We start from the raw sequence: 26,695 nt of genomic DNA on the forward strand, positions 1-26,695 counted from the left end.
CATTAGTGGCGCGAAAATGAGGCTCTGCCTATGACTAGAGAAGGCCCCCATCTGAAAAAGGTGTCCATACAGTGCCTGCCGTTTTTTAACAACAATCCCCAAGATTATAATAACTATAAAGAGTTATAATCTGTCAAATATGCTTAGCAAAGTAATCATTTTAGCCCAGAAAAATGTCTACCAGTTTTATAAGCCCTTATCAAGCCATTTATTCTTTTGCTTAATCTAAGAAAATGGCTTACCGGTCCCCATAGGGAAAATGACAGCCTTCCAGCATTACAAGGTCTTGTTAGAAATGTGGCCAGTCATACCTCAGGCAGAAAAAGTCTGCCAACTGCTTCCCCCAACTGAAGTTACTTCATCTCAACAGTCCTGTGTGGAAACAGCAATCGATTTTAGTAACGTTTGCTAAAATCATCTTCCTCTTACAAACAGAAATCTTCTTCTCTTTTCTGTTTCAGAGTAAATAGTACATACCAGCACTATTTTAAAATAACAAACACTTGATTGAAGAATAAAAACTACATTTAAACACCAAAAAACTCTTAGCCATCTCCGTGGAGATGTTGCCTGTGCAACGGCAAAGAGAATGACTGGGGTAGGCGGAGCCTAGGAGGGATCATATGACCAGCTTTGCTGGGCTCTTTGCCATTTCCTGTTGGGGAAGAGAATATCCCACAAGTAAGGATGACGCCGTGGACCGGACACACGTATGTTGGAGAAATAATGGTATCTTTAGAAAGTCCATTTAATGGCGAGAAAAACGGTATATAATATGTGTGGGTACAGTAAATGAGTAAGAGGAAAATTACAGCTAAACATAAACACCGCAGAAATGTAAAAATAGCCTTGGTCCCAAACGGACAGAAAATGGAAAAGTGCTGCGGTCATTAAGGGGTTAAAGAATCATCTTGGGCTACATTTTTAAGTGTCACTGCATGGTCTTTAAAATGTTTAGATACCTTAGCACACTTTAAACACAAATGTAAAGGGGGTACCGCCATGGCTTTTAAACACATAGAACAAGGTCTATCAGTAGGCTCAGACATGCTAAACAAACTTAGACAGCACTCAAATACAGTAAAATACAATTTTTGAAAAAACGGTACTGTGCCTTTAAATAATAAAAAGCGCACACTTTACTAAATCTCCAAAAATCATCCAATCTTTATGAAATTTTCACCATATGATCCTAATGCTTTGAAATGATTGCACAGCAAATTTCAAGTCAATTAACCCCTTACTGCCCAAACCGGAGCAAATTAAAGTTAAGCACCATGCCACAGCCTCTGCTGTGGTCCTACCTTCCTTGGGGATTAGTTTTAATCGAAAATAAGCCTCTCTGAAGTCCTCAAGTAATCTCTGGACTCTTCACATGGAGCTGCATGAAGCTGTCTGTAAAATTAACTGCGCAACTGAGGCGCGAATTTCAGGCCCTCTCCCTCTTCACTCTGGGGATGTGGGGCCTTCCCAAGCCAAAATAGGTGTCTAAATAGCTGCCATGCAGAATAAACCCCAAAAAAGTGTTTCAAATGTAATATAAACTTGTATAAATATCAGATTTTTGTTAAAAAATAATCGATTGCCCCTTAACAGTGTCCACCAGTTTTTTGAGCCCTTTCAAATAAGCCTTCCTTCTATACTAAGTCTCAGAATATGGCTTACCTTTCCCACATGGGGATTCTTGTCAGTCTTCTAGCATTACTAAGTCTTGACTAGAAAAAATGACTGAAACATACCTCAAAGCAGTTAAGCCTGCAAACTGTTCACCCCAACTGAAGTTTTCTGATGCTCAACAGTCCTGTGTGGGAACAGCAGTGGATTTTAATTACAACATGCTAAAATAATTTTCCTCTCAGCAGAAATCTTCATCACTTTCTGCCACAGAGTAAATAGTACAAACCGGCACTATTTTAAAATAAACTTTTGATTGAAGAAATAAAAACTACAAATCTAACACCACATTCACTTTACCCTCCCGTGGAGATGCTACTTGTTAGAGCAGCAAAGAGAATGACTGGGGGGGGGCGGAGCCTGAGGGGGAGCTATATGGACAGCTTTGCTGTGTGCTCTCTTTGCCACTTCCTGTAGGGAATGAGAATATCCCACAAGTAAGGATGAATCCGTGGACTGGATACACCAAGTAAGAGAAAAAAAGAAAGAAAAAGAAAGAAAGAAAAAGAAAGAGAAAGAGAAAGGAAAAAGAAAGAGAAAGAGAAAGGAAAAAGAAAGAGAAAGAGAAAGGAAAAAAAGAAAGAGAAAGGAAAAAAAGAAAGAGAAAGGAAAAAAAGAAAGAGAAAGGAAAAAAAGAAAGAGAAAGGAAAAAAAGAAAGAAAGAGAAAGGAAAAAAAGAAAAAGAAAAAAAAGAGAAAGAAAAAAAAAGAGAAAGAGAAAGAGAGATCTCTATACACACACTGTATGTATGTATGTATGTATGTATGTACACACATATATACATATTGCTGTATTGCATCACTACCATGTGCCTTTAAACAAAATAATTCCAATACTCAATAGGATGCACAATGACATCTCTCACCACATGTTTTGGCTCATCGCTGTAAGACCTTCAGAGTTCAGCAGATCCTCTCCACGCTCCAAGATCTCATAAAGCAAAGTTAACCCAAACTGTGGAGGGATAAACAAAAGTTAATCACCTCAAGTTATTTATAAAGGAATTATATGGCCTGTGTACATTCTAAAACTTGCCTTATTCTGCAACACAGATGTAAGCTGATGTTGGAGAGAATTGACACCAGAGCCACACAGATTCTGCAGCAAAGAAGTGACTGCAGATGGATTAAGCTGACTGAGTATGGGATTACAAGGACCAGCAAGGCATGTCAGAGCCTAAGGATCAAATCAGTAACATACATTCACATATACAGTATTTCATCTAACTATAGAAAGAAAAAAAATATATTAAAAAGTGCACAAGTAAAGTAGATCATTAAGCCATGTGCAACTTCATGTTCAGGATATTTGGGGACATGCTTAACTAATGGATTTCCCTTTAAAAAGCAAATAAAGGTAAATATGAAAACAGAACACAGGAAAAGCGGATTGAATAAATTAAGGTGGAGTGAAGATTCTGTACCTGATCTTGCAAATCCTTCTTTATGAGGAAGGGCAGGTTGTGTGCTATAGCGGAGAGTATAGCTGCGCCTACTTGAAGTGGCAGGAGGGGTAGGATACGGGACATCATTCGCTTACCCTTCCTGATGCACATTATCTGAACAAATTGCTCTTCTGAAACTCTGCAAATAGGGAAAACAAAAAGGAGTGAATTACAGAGACTTACAGGTTTTTTCCTTGTTTATATAGAGAGATAGGAGATCTCAATTAGGTGCACTCTCACAAACCGATCAATACATACCAGGGTGCTAAAAAACAATCCCATAGCAAAAATAGATTTGAGGCAAAGTGAAAAAAACAAAAAACAAAAAAAAAAACCTTTATTTCAGGGTGCTCCATCAGACTAACAAGTGTAACGTGCAGTGCATCAATTTATAAGCACACAACACAGGAAATCCATATTCGCTGGATTTCTTTCCAAGTGAATAATGACTTTATTCAAATAGTGACGTTTCGGGGTCTGAGGAAGGGGAATCTAATCCCCAAAACGTCACTATTCACTTCCGGCAAGTGAGGATCTTCTATGTACCTGTCACCCTGGTAAGCTAAGTTTTTTAGGTGAGAGTGCAATTCCATACCTGAACTGATAGAGAAATCAATATAATATATACGTGTGTGTGTGTGTGTGTGTGTATGTGTATGTGTGTGTGTGTGTGTGTGTGTATATATGTGTATGTGTGTATGTGTGTGTGTATATATATATATATTTCCCTCATCTCACCTGTCACCTGCTTCTTTCCCTCTTAGAACATCACAGAGCTGTTGAAGTTTTTGCCTGCGCTCCTCCCTTAAAGCGTCACGTTCCTCTTCTTCACAGCTTAGTGCAAAGCGGCGCTCAAAGTCTTCCAGCTCTAACACTAGAGAGAACATCTGCAAAGTAACAAAAATGTTTATTTTAACTTCCATTTTTTTGCAACCAAAAGACAAATAAGCATAAAATATATTAATCATCAAGTATAATAAATGCTTTAAAAAGGGACAGTATACTGTAACATTTTCTCCCCTTTACTGTGTTCTCAATAATCCATTTTACCTGTTGGTCTGTATTAAATGGCTTACAAAAAGTAAATATATTTTAAATACAATGAACCCTTCTGCTGCTTTCCGGAATTTACTCTCCCTTTTATTACAGATATTAAAAACCTAGAAAGAATGTTTAACAGGCATGATGACACCCAAACATGCTTTCGCTATGGTTTATTGTTACTTATTAGCAAGAACAGACCAATGTTTTTAAGGACATATATTAGAGTAATACCTTCTCAATAATTACTAACGTCTGGCGCCTCTTGTCTCGCACCTGCTTTTCCCGGGTCTCCTGTAATGTAAAATAAATAAGCAGTTGTCATACAAATAGTTATATGGAATAGTTTGTATATAATATTATACAAAAACATATCTGTATCGCTGCTTCTACCATGCATAAAGCCAAATAATTTTCCTTGTTACATGTTTAGTTGATATGATTATTTTTATATTAAAAAGTGAGATCAAACCCGAAACTTCTCTCACGATTCAGATAGAGCATACCATTGTAAACAACTTTTCAATTTACTTCTATTATCTAATTTGCTTGGATCTCTTCTTATCATTTGTTGAAAAGCATACCTAAGTAGTCTCAGGAGCTTAGAGCCAGCTGCACATATATACCACTTATTGGTTTACTGATGTGTTCAGCTAGCTACCAGTAGTGCATTGCTGCTCCTTCACTAATAGGATACCAAGATAATAAAGCAAAATTTATTATAGAAGTAAATTAGAAAGTTGTTTAAAATCCATGTCCCTTTAAATCCCTATATTCTTTAAGCCTTTAGACTATACTGCTATGAAGAGTTCAAACAATATAAAGGATGGACTTTACTAAGTATTACATTACTAAGTATGATAAACTCACATCTTCATCAGAGCGAGAGGTTGCCACAGCATCAATCATTTTGCGAGGGTTGTTCACACTGGATATAGTAAGCTTCCCAAGAGATCCCTCAAACTGCACTGCGTTTGAAAAGAAAGAATAAAAGCAATACTAGCAACACGTTGAGATAACAGCAAAATTGGTTTGTACATAGAGCAAAACGTTGTTGGTAACCGATTTTATAGATATATAAAGAAATGTACATGCATACAAATCCCATTTTTACAACTGCAATTTCATACTCGTCCAGGATTAGTGGAAATTTTAAATCCCTGAACATACATACACACTGAAGAATCTAAAATAGTTTGATTTATTTTTGTAAATGTTATTGGTCACCATTTATTTAATTTGTGTTTCATAGTTTTAATGAGTTCACTTTTATCCTAAAAGGAAATAAGAAAAAGCCTTCTACAAGCAGTTGTATCTAAAAAGTTTATACAAATCACCTAATACATACATCTTTATAGTACTATAAAGTTACATTAATCACCCTAGAGCAGTAGTATAGTTAAAGGGAAACTATGTTTGTATCGTCTGTCAGCGCAATCTAGTTATTTGCAAAGAATTAAAGGGACAGACCAGTCAAAATTAAAACTTTCGATTCAGATAGGGAATGCATTTTTAAATAACGTTTCAATTTACTTTTACTGAGCTTAGGCTCCTCTTTTGCCCTTGGCAATGCAATAACTTAGGTGACAGTAGTGTAGCTAAAGCATGGTTGCACTGAGGTGTATGTGTAACCTCACTTATTTAACTCACTCATTTTTCTGACCTCAGTTCATCGTATGAAAAAAAACAAAAAAAAAACAATAGACACATTGCTAAATGGAGAGAAAGCAATAACTAAAGCAGAAAAGTGTTCACCTCACCCACTTGTTTCAACCTGATTTACTGCTAGTAAAGCAAAGGAGAAGCAGTAGCTGCAAGGATTACACAGACCAGCAAACACTAAAAAGAATTAATAACACTTACTATAGCTTTCTGCACTGATCTTTTAGCTTCCTTGAAGGTCCAGCCCCCTGTGTGGGAATTATCTGTGGACGCTTGAGATACTGCTGCGCCAGGAGCCCCTCATCCTCCCTTGTGTAGCTCCAGGATTGTGAGTCCCTCAATCCCACTCAGATTTGAGGGTACAACAGAGCGCCCCCCCCCCCCCCATGCTCCATCAGATATTATGGGCTTTTGGTAAAGTTTTTTTTGTTTTGTTTTTTTTTTACAAAATTATCTTTTTTTTAGCCCCTGCTTATGGTTCGTGTGCAAGCTGTTGCACGCATGCCATAGGTCTGCTATCTCTGCCCTAGAGGAATGTAACTACTGCAACAATAGCCCTATACAGAGAACAAATCACAACTTACTATCTTACTTCTCACCTGGTTTGTACGCATGCTCCAATTTAGCAACTTGTGGTGTGATTAGTTTTGTGCGTTCCTTTTTGGCACCGTCGCTAGGTCGATCCTGTGAGGAAGACATCTTATCCAACTTTTCAAAATAATTCTGCAATACACAAAACAAATGAATTTATTAAATTGATGCAATTAACCTCCATTATTTATTTGGGCTTAAAGGGACACTCAATCAAAATTAAACTTTCATTACTCGGATAGAGCATGCCATTTTAAACAACTTTCCAATTTACTTCCATTAACTAAATGTGCGCAGTCTTTTTATATTTTAACTTGTTGAGTATCCAGCCCCTACTGAGCATGTGCAAGAATAAGTGTGTATGCATTTGTGAATGGCTGATGGCCGTCACATGGTACGTGTATGCATTTGTGATTGGCTGTCACATGGTACAGGGGGAGTGGAAAAAGACATAACTTTTAAAATTGTCAGAAAAAAAAAATCTACTACTCATTTGAAGTTCAGACTAAGTGCTATTGCATTGTCTTGTTATCTTGCAATAGTTGATTTTGCAAATCTACTGTGTTGACTGGACCTTTAACTTCCTGTAATCTACCACTGACAATTTGAGGTTCTTTCACCGTGTCTAAAAAGGTTGGAGTGAATCTAGGACTTCACAAAATCTTAGCGATTGCTTTATCAGTGAAACAGAGCTCACTAAAGTATGCCTCTAAATGGTCACAGCAAATGAGGAGATAAACATTTAGGAGACTATAAATGGGTATATCCCTTAACTTTTGAGATTCCAACAATGTATACATTTTAAAAGCATTTGACTGCATGCAGATATTTTGCAATGTAGTGCTTAATTGCTGATATACACTAGCTTTTGGCGACTGCCAGATGAGCACCCAGAGCTGGGAGTTTGACCAGCAGCTTGGGATGTGTACCCACTCCAGTCCGAGTGCAATCCACCTTCATGTTTTGTCTCTAGAGAATTACAAATAGTTGTGTCACCTTTGTTTGATTAGAAGCTAGTAAGCAAGGCCTTAACGTGGCACTTGGGCCTACCCCCATGTTGACAGATACAGTAACTAACACTTCATCAAGTGCTTTTATACTAGGATGTGTGCATCTGAGTGAGTGCTGAACATCTTGTGGTTCTATTAACACTTTAAGGGGTCTATTTATCAAAGGCTTTGCAAGCCTTTGGACCCCCTACGACTGCAGGTTTTCACAAGAGAACCTGCAGTCTGTATTTAACGGACATCGGTCATCAGACCACTGCTTTCCTATCCTTTGGCCCCCTCTAAGGTGGCGAATTGCAATCTCCCCGGTCTCGTTCGACAAAGGAGATTGACAGCTCATGCCCGCGTGCAGGAAGGGGGCGGGATTGCACGCGAGCGCACAATAGCACTAGTGTGCAATGCTGAATTCCAGCAGGGGAATTCAGCCCGCCAGAGGCGAGCTGCCGCAGACAGGGGCATGTATATGTGCCACAGCTTGATAAATCGACCCCTTTGTTTTCTTTTATTACCTTCCTATCTCAGAGTTTGCCAACATAACAAGAGTATCATACTTTGGGCACATTATCTGACAAAATCATTTAAAGGGCCATAACAATCCAAGAAAATTAGATGAGGATGAAATGTAGGAATATAAATTTTTTAAAAAAGGTTTAAGCTAATAAAACACCTTGTTGTGAAAAAACACAATTTATGCTTACCTGATAAATTTATTTCTCTTGTGGTGTATCCAGTCCACGGATCATCCATTACTTGTGGGATATTCTCATTCCCAACAGGAAGTTGCAAGAGGACACCCACAGCAGAGCTGAAATATAGCTCCTCCCCTAACTGTCATAGCCAGTCATTCAACCGAAAACAAGCCGAGAAAGGAGAACCATAGGGTGCAGTGGTTACTGTAGTTTAAATTTAAAAATTACAGGGCGGGCCGTGGACTGGATACACCACAAGAGAAAAAAATTTATCAGGTAAGCATAAATTGTGTTTTCTCTTGTAAGGTGTATCCAGTCCATGGATCATCCATTACTTGTGGGATACCAATACCAAAGCTAAAGTACACGGATGAAGGGAGGGACAAGGCAGGTACTTAAACGGAAGGAACCACTGCCTGTAAAACCTCTCCCCCAAATATAGCCTCCGAAGAATCAAAAAGGTATCAAATTTGTAAAATTTTTAAAAAGTATGAAGCGAAGACCAAGTCGCCGCCTTGCAAATCTGTTCAACAGAAGCCTCATTTTTAAAGGCCCAAGTGGAAGCCACAGCTTTAGTGGAATGAGCTGTAATTCTTTCAGGAGGCTGCTGTCCAGCAGTCTCATAGGCTAAGCGGATTATGCTTCTTAGCCAAAAAGAAAGAGAGGTTGCCGAAGCCTTTTGACCTCTCCTCTGTCCAGAGTAAACAACAAACAGGAAAGATGTTTGACGAAAATCTTTAGTAGCTTGTAAGTAAAACTTTAAAGCACAGACTACGTCCAGATAGTGTAATCGACGTTCATTCTTCGAAGAAGGATTAGGACACAGGGATGGAACAACAATCTCTTGATTGATATTCTTGTTAGATACCACCTTAGGTAAGAACCCAGGTTTGTTACGCAGGACTACCTTATCCGTATGAAAAATCAGATAAGGAGAATCACATTGTAAGGCAGATAGCTCAGAGACTCTACGAGCCGAGAAAATAGCTACCAAAGAAAGAACTTTCCAAGATAAAAGTTTGATATCTATGGAATGCAGAGGTTCAAACGGAACTCCTTGAAGAACCTTAAGAATCAAATTTAAGCTCCATGGTGGAGCAACAGGTTTAAACACAGACTTGATTCTAACTAAAGCCTGACAAAATGTCTGAACGTCTGGAACATCTGCTTGTGCAAAAGAATAGACAGAGCAGAAATCTGTCCCTTTAAGGAACTAGCTGACAATCTTTTCCAAACCTTCTTGGAGAAAAGATAATATCCTGGGAATCCTGACCTTACTCCATGAGTAACCCTTGGATTCACACCAATAAAGATATTTACGCCATATTTTATGGTAAATTTTCCTGGTGACAGGCTTTCGTGCCTGTATTAAGGTATCAATAACTGACTTGGAGAAGCCACGCTTTGATAAAATCAAGTGTTCAATCTCCAGGCAGTCAGCCTCAGAGAAATTAGATTTGGATGGTTGAAAGGACCCTGATGTAGAAGGTCCTGTCTCAGAGGCAGAGACCATGGTGGAAAGGATGACATGTCCACTAGATCTGCATACCAGGTTCTGCGTGGCCACGCAGGTGCTATCAGAATCACCGATGCCGTCTCGTGCTTGATCTTGGCAATCAGTCGAGGGAGCAGAGGAAACGGTGGAAACACTTAAGCCAGGTTGAAAGACCAGGGCGCTGCTAGAGCATCTATCAGTGTCGCCTTGGGATCCCTGGACCTGGATCCGTAACACGGAAGCTTGGCGTTCTGGCGAGACGCCATGAGATCCAGTTCTGGTTTGCCCCAACAATGAATCAGTTGTGCAAAAACCTCCGGATGGAGTTACCACTCTCCCGGATGAAAAGTCTGACGACTTAGAAAATCCGCCTCCCAGTTCTCTACACCTGGGATATGGATAGCTGATAGGTGGCAAGAGTGAATCTCTGCCCAGCAAATTATTTTCGAAACTTCTAACATCGCTAGGGAACTTCTTGTTCCCCCTTGATGGTTGATGTAAGCTACAGTCGTGATGTTGTCCGACTGAAATCTGATGTACCTCAGAGTTGCTAACTGAGGCCAAGCCTGAAGAGCATTGAATATCGCTCTTAGTTCCAGAATATTTATTGGAAGGAGAGACTCTTCCTGAGTCCACGATCCCTGAGCCTTCAGGGAATCCCAGACTGCACCCCAACCTAGAAGGCTGGCATCTGTTGTTACAATTGTCCAATCTGGCCTGCGAAAGGTCATACCTTTGGACAGATGGACCCGAGATAGCCACCAGAGAAGAGAATCCCTGGTCTCTTGGTCCAGATTCAGTTGAGGGGACAAATCTGTGTAATCCCCGTTACACTGACTGAGCATGCATAGTTGCAGCGGTCTGAGATGTAAGCGTGCAAACGGCACTATGCCCATTGCCGCTACCATTAAGCCGATTACTTCCATACACTGAGCCACCGAAGGGCGTAGAATGGAATGAAGAACCCGGCAGGAATTTAGAAGCTTTGATAACCTGGACTCCGTCAGGTAAATTTTCATTTCTACAGAATCTATCAGAGTCCCTAGAAAGGAAACTCTTGTGAGTGGGGATAGAGAACTCTTTTCCTCGTTCACTTTCCACCCATGCGACCTCAGAAATGCCAATACTATGTCCGTATGAGACTTGGCAATTTGGAGGTTTGACGCCTGTATCAGGATGTCGTCTAAATAAGGGGCTACTGCTATGCCCCGCGGCCTTAGGACCACCAGAAGCGACCCTAGAACCTTTGTAAAGATTCTTGGGGCTACTAGATCCGTTACCGGATAGGGGGCTGTTCCTTCATGCTGTCTTAGAGGCAGCAGCAGGCTTTTTGGCCTGCTTACCTTTTTTTCCAGGTCTGGTTTGGTCTCCAGACCGTCTTGGATTGAGCAAAAGTTCCCTCTTGTTTAGCATTAGAGGAAGTTGATGCCGCACCTGCCTTGAAGTTTCGAAAGGCACGAAAATTAGACTGTTTGGCCCTAGATTTGGACCTGTCCTGAGGAAGGGCATGACCTTTTCCTCCAGTGATATCAGCAATAATCTCCTTCAAACCAGGCCCGAATAGGGTCTGCCCCTTGAAGGGAATATTAAGTAGCTTAGATTTTGAAGTCACGTCAGCTGACCATGATTTAAGCCATAGCGCTCTGCGCGCCTGTATAGCAAAACCAGAATTCTTAGCCGTTAGTTTAGTCAAATGAACAATGGCATCAGAAACAAAAGAATTGGCTAGCTTAAGTGCTCTAAGTTTGCCAAGTATGTCATCCAATGGAGTTGTTACCTGTAAAGCCTCTTCCAGAGGCTCAAACCAGAACGCCGCAGCAGCAGTGACAGGGGCAATGCATGTAGGATAAAACCTTGTTGAATAAATATTTTCTTAAGGTAACCTAATCTTTAATCCATTGGATCTAAAAAAGCACAACTGTCCTCGACAGGGATAGTAGTACGCTTTGCTAGGGTAGAAACTGCTCCCTCCACCTTAGGGACTGTCTGCCATAAGTCCCGTGTGGTGGCGTCTATTGGAAACATTTGTCTAAAAATAGGAGGGGAAGAGAACGGCACACCTGGTCTATCCCATTCCTTATTAATAATTTCTGTAAATCTTTTAGGTATTGGAAAAACATCAGCACACACCGGCACTGCAAAGTATTTATCCAGGCTACACAATTTCTCTGGCACTGCAATGGTATCAGTCATTCAGAGCAGCTAAAACCTCCCTAAGCAACACGCGGAGGTGTTCAAGCTTAAATTTAAATGTAGAAATATCAGAATCAGGTATCTTTCCTGAGTCATTAACATCACTCACAGACTGAAGCTCTCCTTCCTCAGCTTCTGCATATTGTGAGGCATTATCAGACATGGTTCTTAAAGAGTCAGTATGCTCTGCATCTTGTCTCACCCCAGAGATATCTCGCTTACCTCTAAGTTCAGGTAGTCTGGCTAATACCGCTGTCCATGACTGCCGCCATGTCTTGTAAAGTAAACGCTATGGACGCCCTAGATGTACTTGGCGCCATTTGAGCGTGAGTCCCTTGAGTGGGAGTCAAAGGGTATGACACGTGGGGAGAGTTAGTCGTGCATAACTTTCCCCTCGTCAGATTCCTCTGGTGATAAATTTTTTAAAGACAGAATATGATCTTTATTGCATAAAGTGAAATCAGTACATTTGGTACACATTCTAAGAGGGGGTTCCAACATGGCTTTTAAACATAAAAAACAAGGAGTTTCCTCTATGTCAGACATGTTTATACAGACTAGCAATGAGACTAGCAAGCTTGGAAAACACTTTAAATCAAGTTAACAAGCAAATATAAAAAACGGTACTGTGCCTTTAAGAGAAACAATTTTTGTCAGAATTTGAAAAACAGTGAAAAAATGCAGTAAATCAAACGAAATTTTTACAGTGTATGTAATAGGCTAGCAGAGCATTGCACACACTTGCAAATGGATGATTAACCCCTTAGTTCAAAAACCGGATCAAAAAAACGAAATAGACGTTTTTTAACAGTCACAACCAACTGCCACAGATTTCTGTGGCCCTACCTTCCCCAATAAACGACTTTGGAAAGCCTTTGGGCCCTTTAGAGATGTCCTATAGCATTCAGAGGGCCTTTGAGGGAATCTGGATGTCTTAGTCTGTAATTTTAACTGTGCAAAAAAGCGCTAAAATAGGCCCCTCATACTATAACAGTGGAAAGCCTCAGGAAACTGTTTCTAGGCAAAATTTAAGTCAGCCATGTGGAAAAAACTAGGCCCCAATAAAGTTTCATCACCAAAGCATATATAAAAACGATTAAACATGCCAGCAAACATTTTATATTGCAATATCATAAGGGTATTACCCCTGGGAGTAAGCATGATACCAGTCGTTATTAAATCACTGTATTCAGGCTTAACTTACATTAATCCGGTATCAGCAGCATTTTCTAGTGTTTTCCATCTCTAGAAAAAATTATAACTGCACATACCTCATAGCAGAGTAAACTGCACGCCATTCTCTCGCTGAAGTTACCTCATCTGTGTAATCCCCTCAGACATATGTGAGAACAGCAATGGATCTTCGTTACAACCTGCTAAGATCATAGAAACCTCAGGCAGATTCTTCTTCTATTTACTGCCTGAGATAAAATAGCACAACTCCGGTACTATTTAAAAATAAACTTTTGATTGAAAAAAATAAACTAGCTATATTTAACCACTCTCTCTTACGACCTCCTTGCTTGTTGAGAGTTGCAAGAGAATGACTGGCTATGACAGTTAGGGGAGAAGCTATATTACAGCTCTGCTGTGGGTGTCCTCTTGCAACTTCCTGTTGGGAATGAGAATATCCCACAAGTAATGGATGATCCGTGGACGGGATACACCTTACAAGAGAAATAAAAAAGGTTTCAAGAAAGTACATCAATATCTTTGTCTTGATAAGTCTACTGTTACCTGATAGTAGAAATCATCATGGTATGGATCAGTGCTTTGAAGCTGAAGTAGTTGGATACGACAGACCCACTCTTTTTCACGCAGAAGCATAAGTCCTGCATAAGGGTCTCTACGGTGCTCTTCTGCATGAGAAGATCTGCAAGAGCGTTCTCCACCAGATCCATTCACACCCCTATGCTGACTAAGAGAAAACATGCATCTTTTAAATATAAATGTGTGTGTATACCATAAATAGGCTTTACCACATTTTTTGTCAATCAACCTAAAGGTGAGGTCTTAACTCATTGGTAAGTTGGTTTCTACTGTGAGTGAAGATAAAGTGTTATGTTAACAAGAGGGCGCAAAATGGCATATCCCACACATGTGCCAATACATTTATTCAAACACTAATTTTGATGGTACGGCTTTATGGCCTAAAGTCCCTTTCTAAAACACTCACTTGCGGTTTTGTTGGCGCTGGTATAGTAAGCGTCTATGTTGAGGGTGCAGATGAGTGGTATCTGGCCGGAAATGCTGCTGAGGCCTAAGACGTGAAAAATTACAATGTCAGCTAAAGAGCCACTGTACTGGTGCCCCCACACATCCTCTGAACACACACTGACCGCATGTTTTTTAGGTGAGCTCCTGGAGCTGCAGGAGAAGTAACTCCGAAAAAGTGATGAAAACCCCCACCTCCTGGGGACACTATTTGTCCAACATGTCCTTGAAGGAGTTTCGGCGAAACAGAAGGCAGAGCTGAATTGTGCAGACCAGGAGCATGAACAAAGTGACTGGGAGACATCCGACCAGCTGCTGTCTAAGTAGAAGAAAAGGCATGAGACTGAGAAAAGTATTGTTGGAGAAAAAAAAAAAAAAAAAAAAAAATGTAGGAGGAAAAGGCAGCAACTAATAAATAAGTATGTTTCCATGAAGGGGTAGGAGAGAAAAATAAAAAAAAGCACTAAGAACGTAGGAAAGATTTTACCTGAGCTCCCCCAAGGAGCTGTGCTCTCTGAAGAGGGGAGAGGGCAGAAGGGAATGGGTGTCTCAGGAGGGAAGCCGGGTTGGTCTGCAGAGAGAAAAATACTAAGGACAAACAACTAAATCTAAAGATAGCAAAAGAGAATGCAAGTCAAAAGCAAGCTGAAAGTACAAAGATTCCAGAGTCTAAGCACAAAGAGGCAGGTTCCAATAAACAGTAAGATCACACACAGGCAGCAGTAGGAAAAGTTACAAGTGTTAAAGTGAAAACAAAAAAATTAAGAATAGTAGAACAGATGTAAAAACACAACTGGGCCAAGATAATTTAAAGAAAGACAGAAGTTTTAAAAAATGTAAAAGAAAAACAGTATGTTTAGAGATATCCTATTCACAAAGAGAAAAAAAAATGATGTTTGCACAATTTAAGTCAGATATTGTCCCACAGGACCCAAATAACATTCTGTCAACAAGGTACAGAAATGCATACTGAAAAGTGTAGTTACTCTGCTATAACTACATCACAATACAGAGCAGAAATACTTCGCATAATGAGGGCTCTGCCCATGAAGCGTATCCTATTACCTTAAAGGGATATGAAACCAAAGGGATCATACAATTTTAAATCACTTTTCAAAGTATTTCCATTATCTAATTTGATTTGTTCTCTTGGTATACCTTCTTGAAAAGCATACCTAGGTAGGCTTAGTCACTAGCTGCTGATTGGTAGATGCAGATATAGGCTGTCATAGGCTTTAAGCTATCTCCAAGTAGTGCAGTGTTTCAATAAAGGATACCAAGAGAATGAAGCAAAAAGGAAAAACAGGAATTAATACCAATTCCCCAGTTTTGTATAACAGTTATATTAATATACTTTTTACCGCTGTGATTACCTTGTATCTAAGCATCTTCTGACAGCCCCCTGATGACATGACTTTTTATTATATATTGACTTGCATTTAGTACTGTGTTGTGCAAACTCTTAAATAACTCCTCTGGCTTGAACACAATGTTATCTATATTGCCCACATGAACTAGCAGTCTCCTGCTGTGAAAAGCAAATAAAAAAAAGCATGTGATAAGAGGCTGTATGTAGGGGCTTAGAAACAGGCAAAAATTTAGAGGTTTAAATGTTATAAAGTATATTCCTATAACAATGTTGGTTGTGCAAAGCCGAGGAATGGGTAGTAAACGGAGTTATCTGTTTAAACAATAACAATTTTAGTGTAGACTGTCCCTTTAAAAAGGGATAGTCAAGTTCACAAAAAAACAACAACATTTCATGATTCAAATAGGGGGATGTAATTTTAAACAATTTTCCAATTTATTTTTATCACCTATTTTGCTTTGTTCTCCTTGTATTCTTAGTTGAAAGGTAAACCTAGGAGGTTCATATGCTAATTTCTTAGACCTTGAAGGCCGCCTCTAATCTAAATGCATTTTTGACAGTTTTTCCCCACTAGAGGGCATTAGTTCATGCGTTTCATATAGATACCATTGAGCTCATGCATTTACCGAGGAGCGAGCACTTATTGGCTAAAAATCAAGTCTGTCAAAAAAAAAAAAAAAAAAAAGCTGTAATAAGGGGGCAGTCTGCAGAGTCAAAGATACAAGGTAATTACATAGGTAAAACATGTATTATAACTGTTGGTTATGCAAAACTGGGGAATGGGTAATTTAGGGATTATCTATCTTTTAAAACAACAAAAATTCTGGTGTTGACTGTCCCTTTAAGTCTGGATCATACAAAGATATATTGTTTATTTTAAGAAACTATATGTAATCAGCAGTCAATTTATTTGTGCCAGCCTCTGGTCACCAGATGTGCAAAACTGTTTTTTTTTTTACTTTTAAAAAAGGTGAAAAGGTTGGTGATCCCAAGTTGAAGTGGTTGCTATTGACATATCACTTATATTAGTTTTGTTTTTTTAATCAAAATAAAGATAACTTCAATGGAGCAGGAGCTGTGTATCTTTCTAAGCACTCCATCAAGTCACTTAAAGGGACAGTTAACACCAGAATGTTTGTTGTTTTAAAAAGATAATCCCTTACCCATTCCCCAGTTTTGCATAACCAACAGTTATAATACACCTTTTACCTCTGCAATTAACTTGTATCTAATCCTCTGTAAATGGCCGCCTTATTTCAGTTCTTTTGCCAGACTTGCATTTTAGTCAATCAGTGCTCACTCCTCAGTAAATTCACGTGCATGAGCTCAATGTTATCTATATGAAACACAAACTAACGCCCTCTAGTGGTGAAAAACGGTCAAAATGAATTTAGATTAGAGGCGGCCTTCAAGGTCTAAGAAATTAGCATATGAACCTCCTAGGTTTTGCTTTCAACTAAGAATACCAAAAGAACAAAGCAAAATTGGTGATAAAAGTAAATTGGAAAATTGTTTAAAATTACATGCCCTATTTGAATAATTTTTTTTGGACTTGACTGTCCCTTTAAAATAAAAAAGCCTGAACATGAAAAAAAGGGTGGAGTCTCTGAAGAAGTTATCTATATTTGAGGAGATGCACACCCATTATTTTTCACGTATATACTTGATAAAATATTAAGAGAAAATGCAAATCACTATATTATTTGGGGGGGGGGGGGAGAAAATTGTGACAATGTATGTGCAAAATTGTTAGGAGTTACAAGTTGTGAATTAAAAAAAAAAAGACTTAAAATGGACACTCAAGTCAAAATTAAAGTTTAATGAATAGACTTGTTTCCATTAAGAAAATCAGCACAGTCTTTTTATATTTACACTTTGAGTCACTAGCTCCTACTGAGCTGGGTAAAAACTCGCATCATAAAACACATTTGTGGCTGATGGCTGTCACGTGATATAGGGGGAGTGGAAATCGACATAACAGAAATTGGTCAGACATTTGTTGATGGTACTGTATTTACTGGTCCTTTAAGATCAGAAAATTAAGTTACTCACTGTGTGGTTACTGAAGGGAGATGAAGAGGCTCGAATGTGAATGGGATTGGGGCATAAAACCTGAAATAAAAAAAAAAAAATTAAAAAAAAAAAAGTTTAAAATGAATGTATTTTCTTTAGGCGCATTGTACAAAACTACCAGTATAGTTATATTCCTCATTATGGCCATTAAAAATGAAACAGTAAGGGTATAGCAATAAATGCAACTTGAGCTGGGATAGTAAACAAAATAAACATACAGCATATTTTCTACCAACCAAATAAATCATTTAGCCAAGGATTAAAGGGGCAATAAAACTGCAAGAAAATGATCAAACGTGCTATTTGCAAACAACAACACAATAATAAAATGCTATCAATTTAGTGGTTGATCACAAATTGTGCTTGTTTTAACTGGATAACTATTTCTGAACGTTGGTTGGTATCGTCAGTGCATTTTTACAGCATTCACAATCCTAAAATGACTCTGCATTTTACTCCCTTAAAACCAGAAATCATGTCCCAAAAACATTCCATTATGGAATAGATCCAAGCATCTGTACACCATGACAATAAGGTTATATCACTATACTTTCTAATGGCCACTTTGTATCTTTCAGACATGTATTGATACTTTTTTTTTTTTTTATCACTCAGACTAGTTGATACCTGGGTTTGATTAAAGGAAGGGTTAACTCCATGTTTTGGTGGGGTCCCTATAGGCACAGCTCTCACAGGGGGGCTCCCAATGACCGGGGATGTTGAACGTCGTGGAAGGGCTCTTTCTGAAGCATCTGTCTCTGCGTCATCTCTACTACGAGGTGGTGTTGGTGCCAAGCCATACTCATGCAAGATGGAAAGGGGGCTCATGTCCTTAAAAGAAAGTAAAAATAATCATACTTTCTGGCATAAGAATGCTGTCCATATAAATCTGAAGAAGATTATTTTTTTCTTACAAGACTTCATTATCACACATCCACAAAGCCAAAGTGATAGAACCCTTAAGTACCACCTACCTCAGTGACTAACGGCCCTCTGATAGGTCTTAGAGTTGAGGAACTATCCCATATACTATTATTCATTCCAGGAGAAAGCTGAGAAAGAAATTAAAACCAGTAGTTAAAAAGATAACCATTATGAAGCAGGGAAATCAATACTCCAACAAGGGGTATCACGTCATCCTATGACTGTAGTGTGCTGAAAGATTTTGGGAAGCTATGCAATCATGTATTTACAGTTAAAGGGCCAGTGCACATAGCTATCACAAGTATAGTGATAGTCAATGCACTAACTAAATAAAAGGAGACGTGTTTCAGGCTAGTACGCCCACCCTCCAACCGTAGGCCAAATGCAAATCTGCCCTGCACAGCATCAACAACCTAGACACACGCTATCTCACAAAATGGGTCCTGGGAGTGTACAAGAACTCGTGCAAGGAGACTTACAGTGAATGCTGAAATCCCGACAGCTTGATACGGAGCTCCCACAGTCTCTGTAGCAGGCAGTGAGAATCTCAGCTGTTAAAGAGCAATGTGTTTCTAATCGCATACATAAAATAAGCAATCCAGTGTTTAAATATAATCTTACACAAATACATGTGCACCACATTTAAAAACATAAGCGCTAAGTTTAAATTGCAATACAGCATGTTGAGTAGTCAGCTCAGGAAAACAATTGTCAGCAGTAAATCACTGCTTGCAAATCCACTCTTGCTTCTTCTCAAAATGCTACACCGCTGACAACTACGATACTTTTCAGCTCTACTGTGAGCGGAGCACTGAAGATCAGTAAGAGTGAGCAAGCAGGGGAACTTGCAGACAATTGTATACATTAAAGTATATAGGGCTTGGTAAGTCTTGATGAAAACCGCAACATTGTAGTTAAAATTGTAATCTTTTTAGCTTTCTGATAAACAATTTAACGGAGCATAATTTAAATATTTAGCAACAGAAAAAAAAAAAAAAAAATCAGTACATAATGTCCCTTTAAATAGTTTATGAAAAAGGTTTTTGTTGACTATGCATAATATATCTATATACAAAATTCTTGCTTTATAATAAATTTAAAGCTAAATTAGCTGGATACTGTAAATCCAGAGTTGTTACAAAATAAACCCCAACGACCGTCTCAGTAAAAAGAGTCCAGAGCTCCTGCTTTGGTCCCTGAATGATGAGGGATACAGTAGAGAGGTTCTCACCAACAGAGGCAAGACAACACAGATCTAGCCCCTTGGAGGCTACCCCAGGCAAGAGAGATCATATGCCCATCACTGCCAGACATCAGGGATGCCTCCATGTATTCAGACAAATGGCTGTCAACATTACGTCTCTGCCCTCTATCTTCACTGGCTTAAAAGAAAATTAAACCCAAATTTTCCTCTTTCATAATTCAGATAGAGAATACAATTTTAAACAACTTTCCAATGTACTTCTATGATCTAATTTGCTTCATTCCCTTGATATCCTTTGTTAGAATCCATATCTAAATATAAGCTCAGTAACTGCCGGTTGGTGGCTGCACATAAATGCCTCATGTGATTGGTTGGCTCACCATGTGCATTGCTATTTCTTCAACAAATGATATCTTAAGAGTGAAACAAATTAAATAAAACAGAAGTCAATTGGAATGTTGTTTAAAACTGTACTCTATCTGAATCATGAAAAAATGTGGGTTTCATGTCCCTTTAAGAGTTAAGTACAAAAATTAGGGTACAATGCAATTAAAAATAATTTTGCTCTGTGCATTAACCTTTTAACGCCGTTATATTCCGTCATATTTACACTGGGCTTTAAAGCCGTTATGCCGTTCTATTCCGTCATAACAAACGGCTGTCCTGAAGCCTTCTGCGCTTCAAGGACTTGATCGCGGTCTGGAGGGCGTTCCTAGGGTTGTAGGGACGCCCCCCAGATGCGATCCAATAATTTAAATCTCGCGATCGTATGCACGATCGCATAGTTTCAATTTGTCTACATCGGAACAGGTGTTCCGATGTAGACACTTTAACCCTGTCACGAAAGGGTTAAACGCCAAGACAGGCTTTTAGATACACCTAGAACTGATCCACAAGTATACACTGATTGCAAATGATAATTATGCAATGTGCACACACATGACTATCAACAAACCCTATGCACAGTACATACACACCAATACGTGTCTATGCATGCTCTTATAGCTGATACTGGAGAAAAATAAGTATAAAATCAGTCTATTTTTATTTCAATATCAATCACAACACTATCTTCAGGCTGAATAATTCTATTTTTACAATTTCACATAATTATATAGCCACATCAACATTTTAATTCATAATAAAAGGATTGTTTGGTGACATTTTAACCCCTTAAGCCAAAATGGACGTTGGTGCTACGTCACAGAGTACTTTGCCCAGCATACCCTGCTGACATTGCACCCACATCCAACAACCTGGCTTATGCTGCGGTCCTCGCTGTCAGCTTTGACAGCGGAGATTGCAGCCAGGGGCACAAGGCATCTGCCTTCATATGGATAAGTAAGAACTGATCATTGTTTTTTTACCATATGAAGCCAGATCGCCGACACAGAAAGTGACACCCTGTGTCATAGTCTGTATCGACTTAGTGACGCTGTGAGTGGTGTGGGATGGTTAGGAGGGAGGCAGACAGCACATCATTTCCAGCCTCTCTGGTGGAATAGGGAAAAAAATACAATATCAAGAGGAAAACTTTTTAAGGCTAACAGGCAAATAATGGACGTTTTTTTTTTTTTTCTTAACACCACATAACTGATTTTATGAGGGATTTAATTAAGTTTAATGTCCCTTTACAATATATGTGAAGACGTGCATTACAATAAATATTCATATATTTATTTTTCCTAAAAACATGAGGATGAATGAATTTAATGTCCCAATACTGCTACTTAAAAAATATCCAAAAATTTTAGACATGCATAAGATCATACAATTTCACAGTATACCAGAATTAAGAGGGGGGAAAAAAAAAAAACAACAAAAAAAACTATATAATAATAATAATAATAATAATAATAATAAACTACAGAACATATATTTCAACATATATTCCAAAATTGCTTGCCCTAGGCCATCTCTAACCTTATGTGTTCCCCTGGGGAGGGTTAGTTCTTCACTTTCCCGAACAAGTTGGTTCAGGCTATTCTCCAGTTCTTCCTGTTGTTCCCCCAGTGGGTCACTTATGGGGGAGGAGGTTCCAGGGGCCAAGCTATGGGAGCTTGGGATTTTATCCACCATTTCTGCCAAGCGCTCATGTGCTTCCCGCCAATCATCATCTAGATAATCATCAGAATGAGGAATACAGGTGATCATTTAGAAAGCGCAAAACTGGTCAGAAAGAATGTGAAACACATCAAGTACCATAGCAAACTATTTTAATTGGTCTATTAAAAACCAAGTAGTGGTTGGGGACAGAGTGGATATTAAAATGACAGAAAACAGTAGAGAAAATTTACTAAGATCTCTCCAGCCGATTCAACTCTACCAGTTGCTATGTTGTTTTATGCAGATGATTCACTAAAGAATGTTACGTTACCAACTAATTTTTGTAACCAGATAATTTTACTTTAGCAGCTCATTTCCAAAATTTCCATAATTGGCCTCAGCAGTAGTTAAACAGGGCAATGCCCATTACTATATAGAAACAACAACAACAAAAAACACTATAGTATTCTCAGGGTAATCTTTTGGTCTGAATGTGTTGACGTCTCTAGCAGTTTTTAGTATCCTTTTAAAATTACAGGAAGGGGGCAAAATAAATAACGAAAGTATATACATTTTTTTTTTTTTTTTTATTATGCATAAACTGTTTCAGGTTCTTTTAACTGACAAAATACTGACCCAAATTATTTTTAGTTTGTAGTGACTGCCAGTCAGATGTGAAATGCCAAATTCAACCATTCCAAAGTTAAAAGCTTCTGAAAAAATTACAACATTTAACATGGAATTCATATTCTCACTAAATATATTAAATAAAAAAAAAATATATAAATCATATACATACTTTCCCCTTTGTATAAACAGATCCAGAATGTTAGCATTTTTTAGATGGAGTTTAATTTATCAGTTGTAATGAAGATACTATATAATGTAGCACTGAAATTCAGATACCCACGCTCCATCCGCCCACTTCAAAAGTACATTTTTCTTGTGAGCTAACGGTTTGAACTGTTCTTCAAATCAGCGCTCCAGCCATACAGCAGCTCACAAAAAAAAACTTTTTAAGTGGGAGGCCGGAGCACGGGGAATTTGAATTTCAGTTCTATATTAAAAAAGTTAAAGCGTACCTTCATTACAACGGATGAATTAACATCTAAAATATCGCTACAATCACCAAGTTCTCCTAAAAATTATGCGATCACATAATTTCATGATCATTTTGGTACTGCCTATGATGCTAGGCACGCCCCCCCCCCCCATCCGATTTCTGATTCTGAAAGTGCAGAAGGATGCAGGATGCCAAATTGATTTGGACGTTCCATGCCATCCTAACGGCGTTAAAACCCAAGTCTGTTAGGATGACATGGAACGTCCTAACGGCGTTAAAGTGAAGGTAAACTTAAGAATGAGTGCCGATTTTTAAAAATATTAAAAACAGGGGCACTTCATGAAAGTTTACATTTCACCCGTTTTCTTAAAATACTTACCTTTTCTTCTTGAAGCCGCTCCAGCGATTCACCAGCCCGTCGCAAGCCTCTTCATACATCAGCAATGACTATTCCGGCATCCTACAATCACGGTTTCCCCCTGAGAGAATCATTGCCTGAGGCAACGCCGTGATTGGAGAAAGACGGTTTCGTCAATGCTGGGTAAGTTAACCAGGAAGAAGTAGGCGGGGGCCTCGTTTCAGAACGGCAATCCAGCATTTCAGAAGAAAAAAGGTAAGTATTTTTAAAATCCGGTGCAAAGTCAATTTTCATGAATGAAAGTGCCCCTTTTTTTAATAGTTTTTTTTTTTTTTTTTTTTAAACCGGGCACTTTCACATGAAAATTGACTTTGCACCGGATTTTAAGAGGGTAAGAAATATGTGGTAGAGCTCATACAGAAATGGCCATTTGAATTATTCACATATGTAATTGCATAAGAGGGTTTGTTGGGAAAACAACAACACACAATTGCAAAAAGAAAAAAAAAGCTTGGATGGCTTAGCTTAAATATTGATCATTCTGCGTGTAGGAACCTTTATTTGACATGACACCCAAAATTTGATGATTCAGACAGGGAATACAATTTTTTTTTTTTTAAAGTTACTTTTGTCAAATTTGATTAATTTTAATTGAATTCTTTGTTGAAGAGTATAGCTAGGAAGGTAGTGTGTAAAATTGGATGCTCTATCCGGAATCGTGAATATTTAATGTTGACTTTACTGTTTGTAATATCTAGTCATAAAAGAACTGGTTTTAGCAGTCTCTTAATGGATAATAATAAGAAATTCCATGACCAACGATGGTAAATCATAATTTTGAACCGTTTATTATTAGACAAAAACCTTCTAGATAAGGAGTCATTATGACAAGTGAGGGGGAATCCCACTAATCTAGCATTGGTAGAGCGTAAACCACAGAAACCTAAAAACTCCTAAATTGTAATAACTCTCACCAATTGCTCCAGCTCCAAATGTGTCATCATTAAACTGATCAATTTCTTCATCCTCATCCAAGTCAGGAAACCCATCGCCATCTTCAAGAGACTGAAACAGAAGCAATGGTAAATAATGAGGAGGACCTGATCTTAAGAACTTACAATAATCAACTTAGATTCAGATATATAAAAGGCCAGGGCTTGACAAATTTCAGACAACAATTGGCCGCAACTACAAAACTTGACTTCAGGCTCCAACTTTTATATTATACTACACACTTCAATATATAAACTCCTCAGCAGGTTTCTTGATTTCCTTTCTGCCATATTATGTTTGGATACATTTAGCACCCCTTGCAATCTCTTTATATTTTCATGAAATGCCTCCATATAAATAACTAAAAAAAAATAAAAAAATATCTCTCTCTCCTCCTCTCTATCTCTTCCCACCCTAAAGCGTTTCCATTCTTACTGCATCAAGTTGATAGAAATAGACTGTGAAGCTGTTCAGTTAGGAATATTGCTTTCTTGAATTATAAGAATATTTGGTCCTACAAACAAATTCAAGGCCATCAAAAAGCAAATCAATGTCCTGGTTCTTTTCAATAAGTTTCAAGTAGTTTTGGCAGAGTTCATAACACAATAACTATTTACTTGTGCAGAGTATACTGCCTGACTCTATAGGTATTAAAAAGTACTTCTGCTCCCCATAATAATCTACTACCTTTAACATAGGTACAACAATTTTAAATAAATAAATAAAATAAAAAATAGGGGCTGCACATATTTTCAAAGGCAAGGGTTTAGCAGCTATAAAACAAACAAGCAGGCACGTTAAGAAAATTGTTTTTTGGTTTGGTTGAAAATGTACGATAAACTATGATAAATGCAATGTCTGCTACAAGGGACAGAATCACAGTTATTTAAGCGGACAGAAAGTCAAAATTAAACTTTACTGATTCCAATAATGCACGTTATTAAAAAACATACAATTTAATTAAACTATTGCATTTTCTTTGTACTCTTAGTATCTGTTGAAGAGTAAACCTAGGTAGGCTCAGGAGCATCAATCTAGTACGACTTGGAGCTAGCTGAACACATTGAGTGAGCCAATGACAAGATGCCTAAATCAGCCACCAATCACCAGCAAGCACCCATTAGTGCATTGCTGCTCAAGACTACCTATGTATGCTAGGATACCAAGAGAACAAGGCAAATGTGATAACAGTGGAAGATGTCTAAAAGTACATACTATCTTAATCATAAAAGTTTGATTTTGACTTTACTATCTTCTTATAAAGAATGATTTGGTTGGTTGTAAATAGCTATTTTAATATTTACAGTATTCTAAAAAATAATAAGATGAAAACAACATTAGCAGACTCCGAAAGCAATAACTGCAAACTTCTGGGAACTTGAGGGAGCATATGCAGTCTATCATTGCCCTTAAATTACCAACTTAAAGTGCTTTTAAACATTAAAGAAACATTTCCATTAAAAAAAGAAGAGACCCAGTGTCTACAAATATAACTAGGTATATGATGAAACTAGCATTTCCTTGTATACACAGTTCCACCCTTCTACATCACAATAGGAGCTTGGCTCACCATTCCATGGAGAATACTTTACAAAAACCCAGGTTAGCTTTACAATGTGAATCAATATTGTGAAACTGATAGTAGGTTGCGATATGTATTGGCAGTGAAACAAAATTCTGTTTTTAAATGTATGATCATGAGTCATTTGTATAAATATTATTCATAGCTGTACATTAGTCCCAAAAGGAGAAACACATTCATGCTTCTCTGACAGGCTTGGGTTTAATATAAAACTATAGTTGATCTTTATGGTTTTCTTTTGCCAGAGCACAACTAAGTGTTGGCCTACACTCCTCTTGCATGAATATGTATGGTCAAGTATTCCCCAACTTTTTTCAGGGCTACAAATTATGACCGTCCTATACAAATAAAGTACATAGTTTAACCGGTCTATCATAGCTTATTATGTATTTCCTCCTTTTGTTGCCTACTAAATGCCTCTTAGAAACTATAGTTTATTAACACGAAGCCTTTTACATCTCCACATAAGAGCTTTCCATGGAAGTATTCTTTACGCCCTACTCATGCAGCAGTGGCAAATTTTTTTTAGTCTTCGATATTCCTCCAACTACCTGTGTATTGTACCTACTATTTTAAGAAGCTTGCTTGGCGTGATTATGCAATTCCTTGCTTCGTCTGTAAGTAATCACTGACTTAACACTGAAACTCAGTGTCTATTTACCACCCAACTCAATTCCTCACCTGAAACCGCAACATGTCTCTGACCGTCTACCTCTCGCGCTCTGTGCGGGGCGCGCGCCTGTTCCTCTTGCAGTTCCTGTCTCTTGACTGGCTACCAGTCTCGGCAAAGTCTCTCAGCACCAATCTCTGATTGGATCTTTAGGATCAGCTGAAATTGATGCGCGTGCGCGAACCATTCCGTCACTGAGCTCGTGACTTTCAGCGCGCTCCGTTGCCCAGGTGACCTCTGCCCAACGTCATGACTTCTGCGTCAATTCTAAATGATGTAACTTTATTGATAAACGTTGTAAACAGAATTACACAAGCAACTAGGAATCCACGTTTTTATTTTTGATGTGAAAGAGCACCAGTAAAGGTTTTGATGAAATCATGTTACTGCTAAATACTTTATA

The 26,695-nt window shown here is 38.4% G+C and overlaps 1 protein-coding gene across 1 annotated transcript in view; it reads right to left on the reverse strand.

Moving 5' to 3' along the window:
• The window catches only part of PATL1 (PAT1 homolog 1, processing body mRNA decay factor), a 58,524-nt gene extending 32,111 nt beyond the window's left edge, over positions 1–26,413 (reverse strand). The window contains exons 1-17 of the mRNA XM_053692309.1: positions 26,304–26,413; positions 24,022–24,112; positions 21,504–21,697; positions 18,427–18,504; positions 18,080–18,283; positions 17,432–17,491; positions 14,498–14,581; positions 14,136–14,329; positions 13,973–14,056; positions 13,534–13,714; positions 6,421–6,544; positions 5,030–5,127; positions 4,394–4,453; positions 3,857–4,005; positions 3,098–3,257; positions 2,710–2,850; positions 2,540–2,628 (exon numbers count right to left, since the gene is read on the reverse strand). Of these exons, the coding sequence (XP_053548284.1) occupies positions 2,540–2,628; positions 2,710–2,850; positions 3,098–3,257; positions 3,857–4,005; positions 4,394–4,453; positions 5,030–5,127; positions 6,421–6,544; positions 13,534–13,714; positions 13,973–14,056; positions 14,136–14,329; positions 14,498–14,581; positions 17,432–17,491; positions 18,080–18,283; positions 18,427–18,504; positions 21,504–21,697; positions 24,022–24,112; positions 26,304–26,318 (2,006 nt within the window). The 5' untranslated portion in view covers positions 26,319–26,413. The remainder of the gene's footprint in view (positions 1–2,539; positions 2,629–2,709; positions 2,851–3,097; positions 3,258–3,856; positions 4,006–4,393; positions 4,454–5,029; positions 5,128–6,420; positions 6,545–13,533; positions 13,715–13,972; positions 14,057–14,135; positions 14,330–14,497; positions 14,582–17,431; positions 17,492–18,079; positions 18,284–18,426; positions 18,505–21,503; positions 21,698–24,021; positions 24,113–26,303) is intronic.
• Between the last annotated feature and the right edge of the window lie 282 nt (positions 26,414–26,695).

The sequence above is a fragment of the Bombina bombina genome, chromosome 9 (assembly GCF_027579735.1).
Source record: "Bombina bombina isolate aBomBom1 chromosome 9, aBomBom1.pri, whole genome shotgun sequence".
NCBI lineage: Eukaryota > Metazoa > Chordata > Amphibia > Anura > Bombinatoridae > Bombina > Bombina bombina.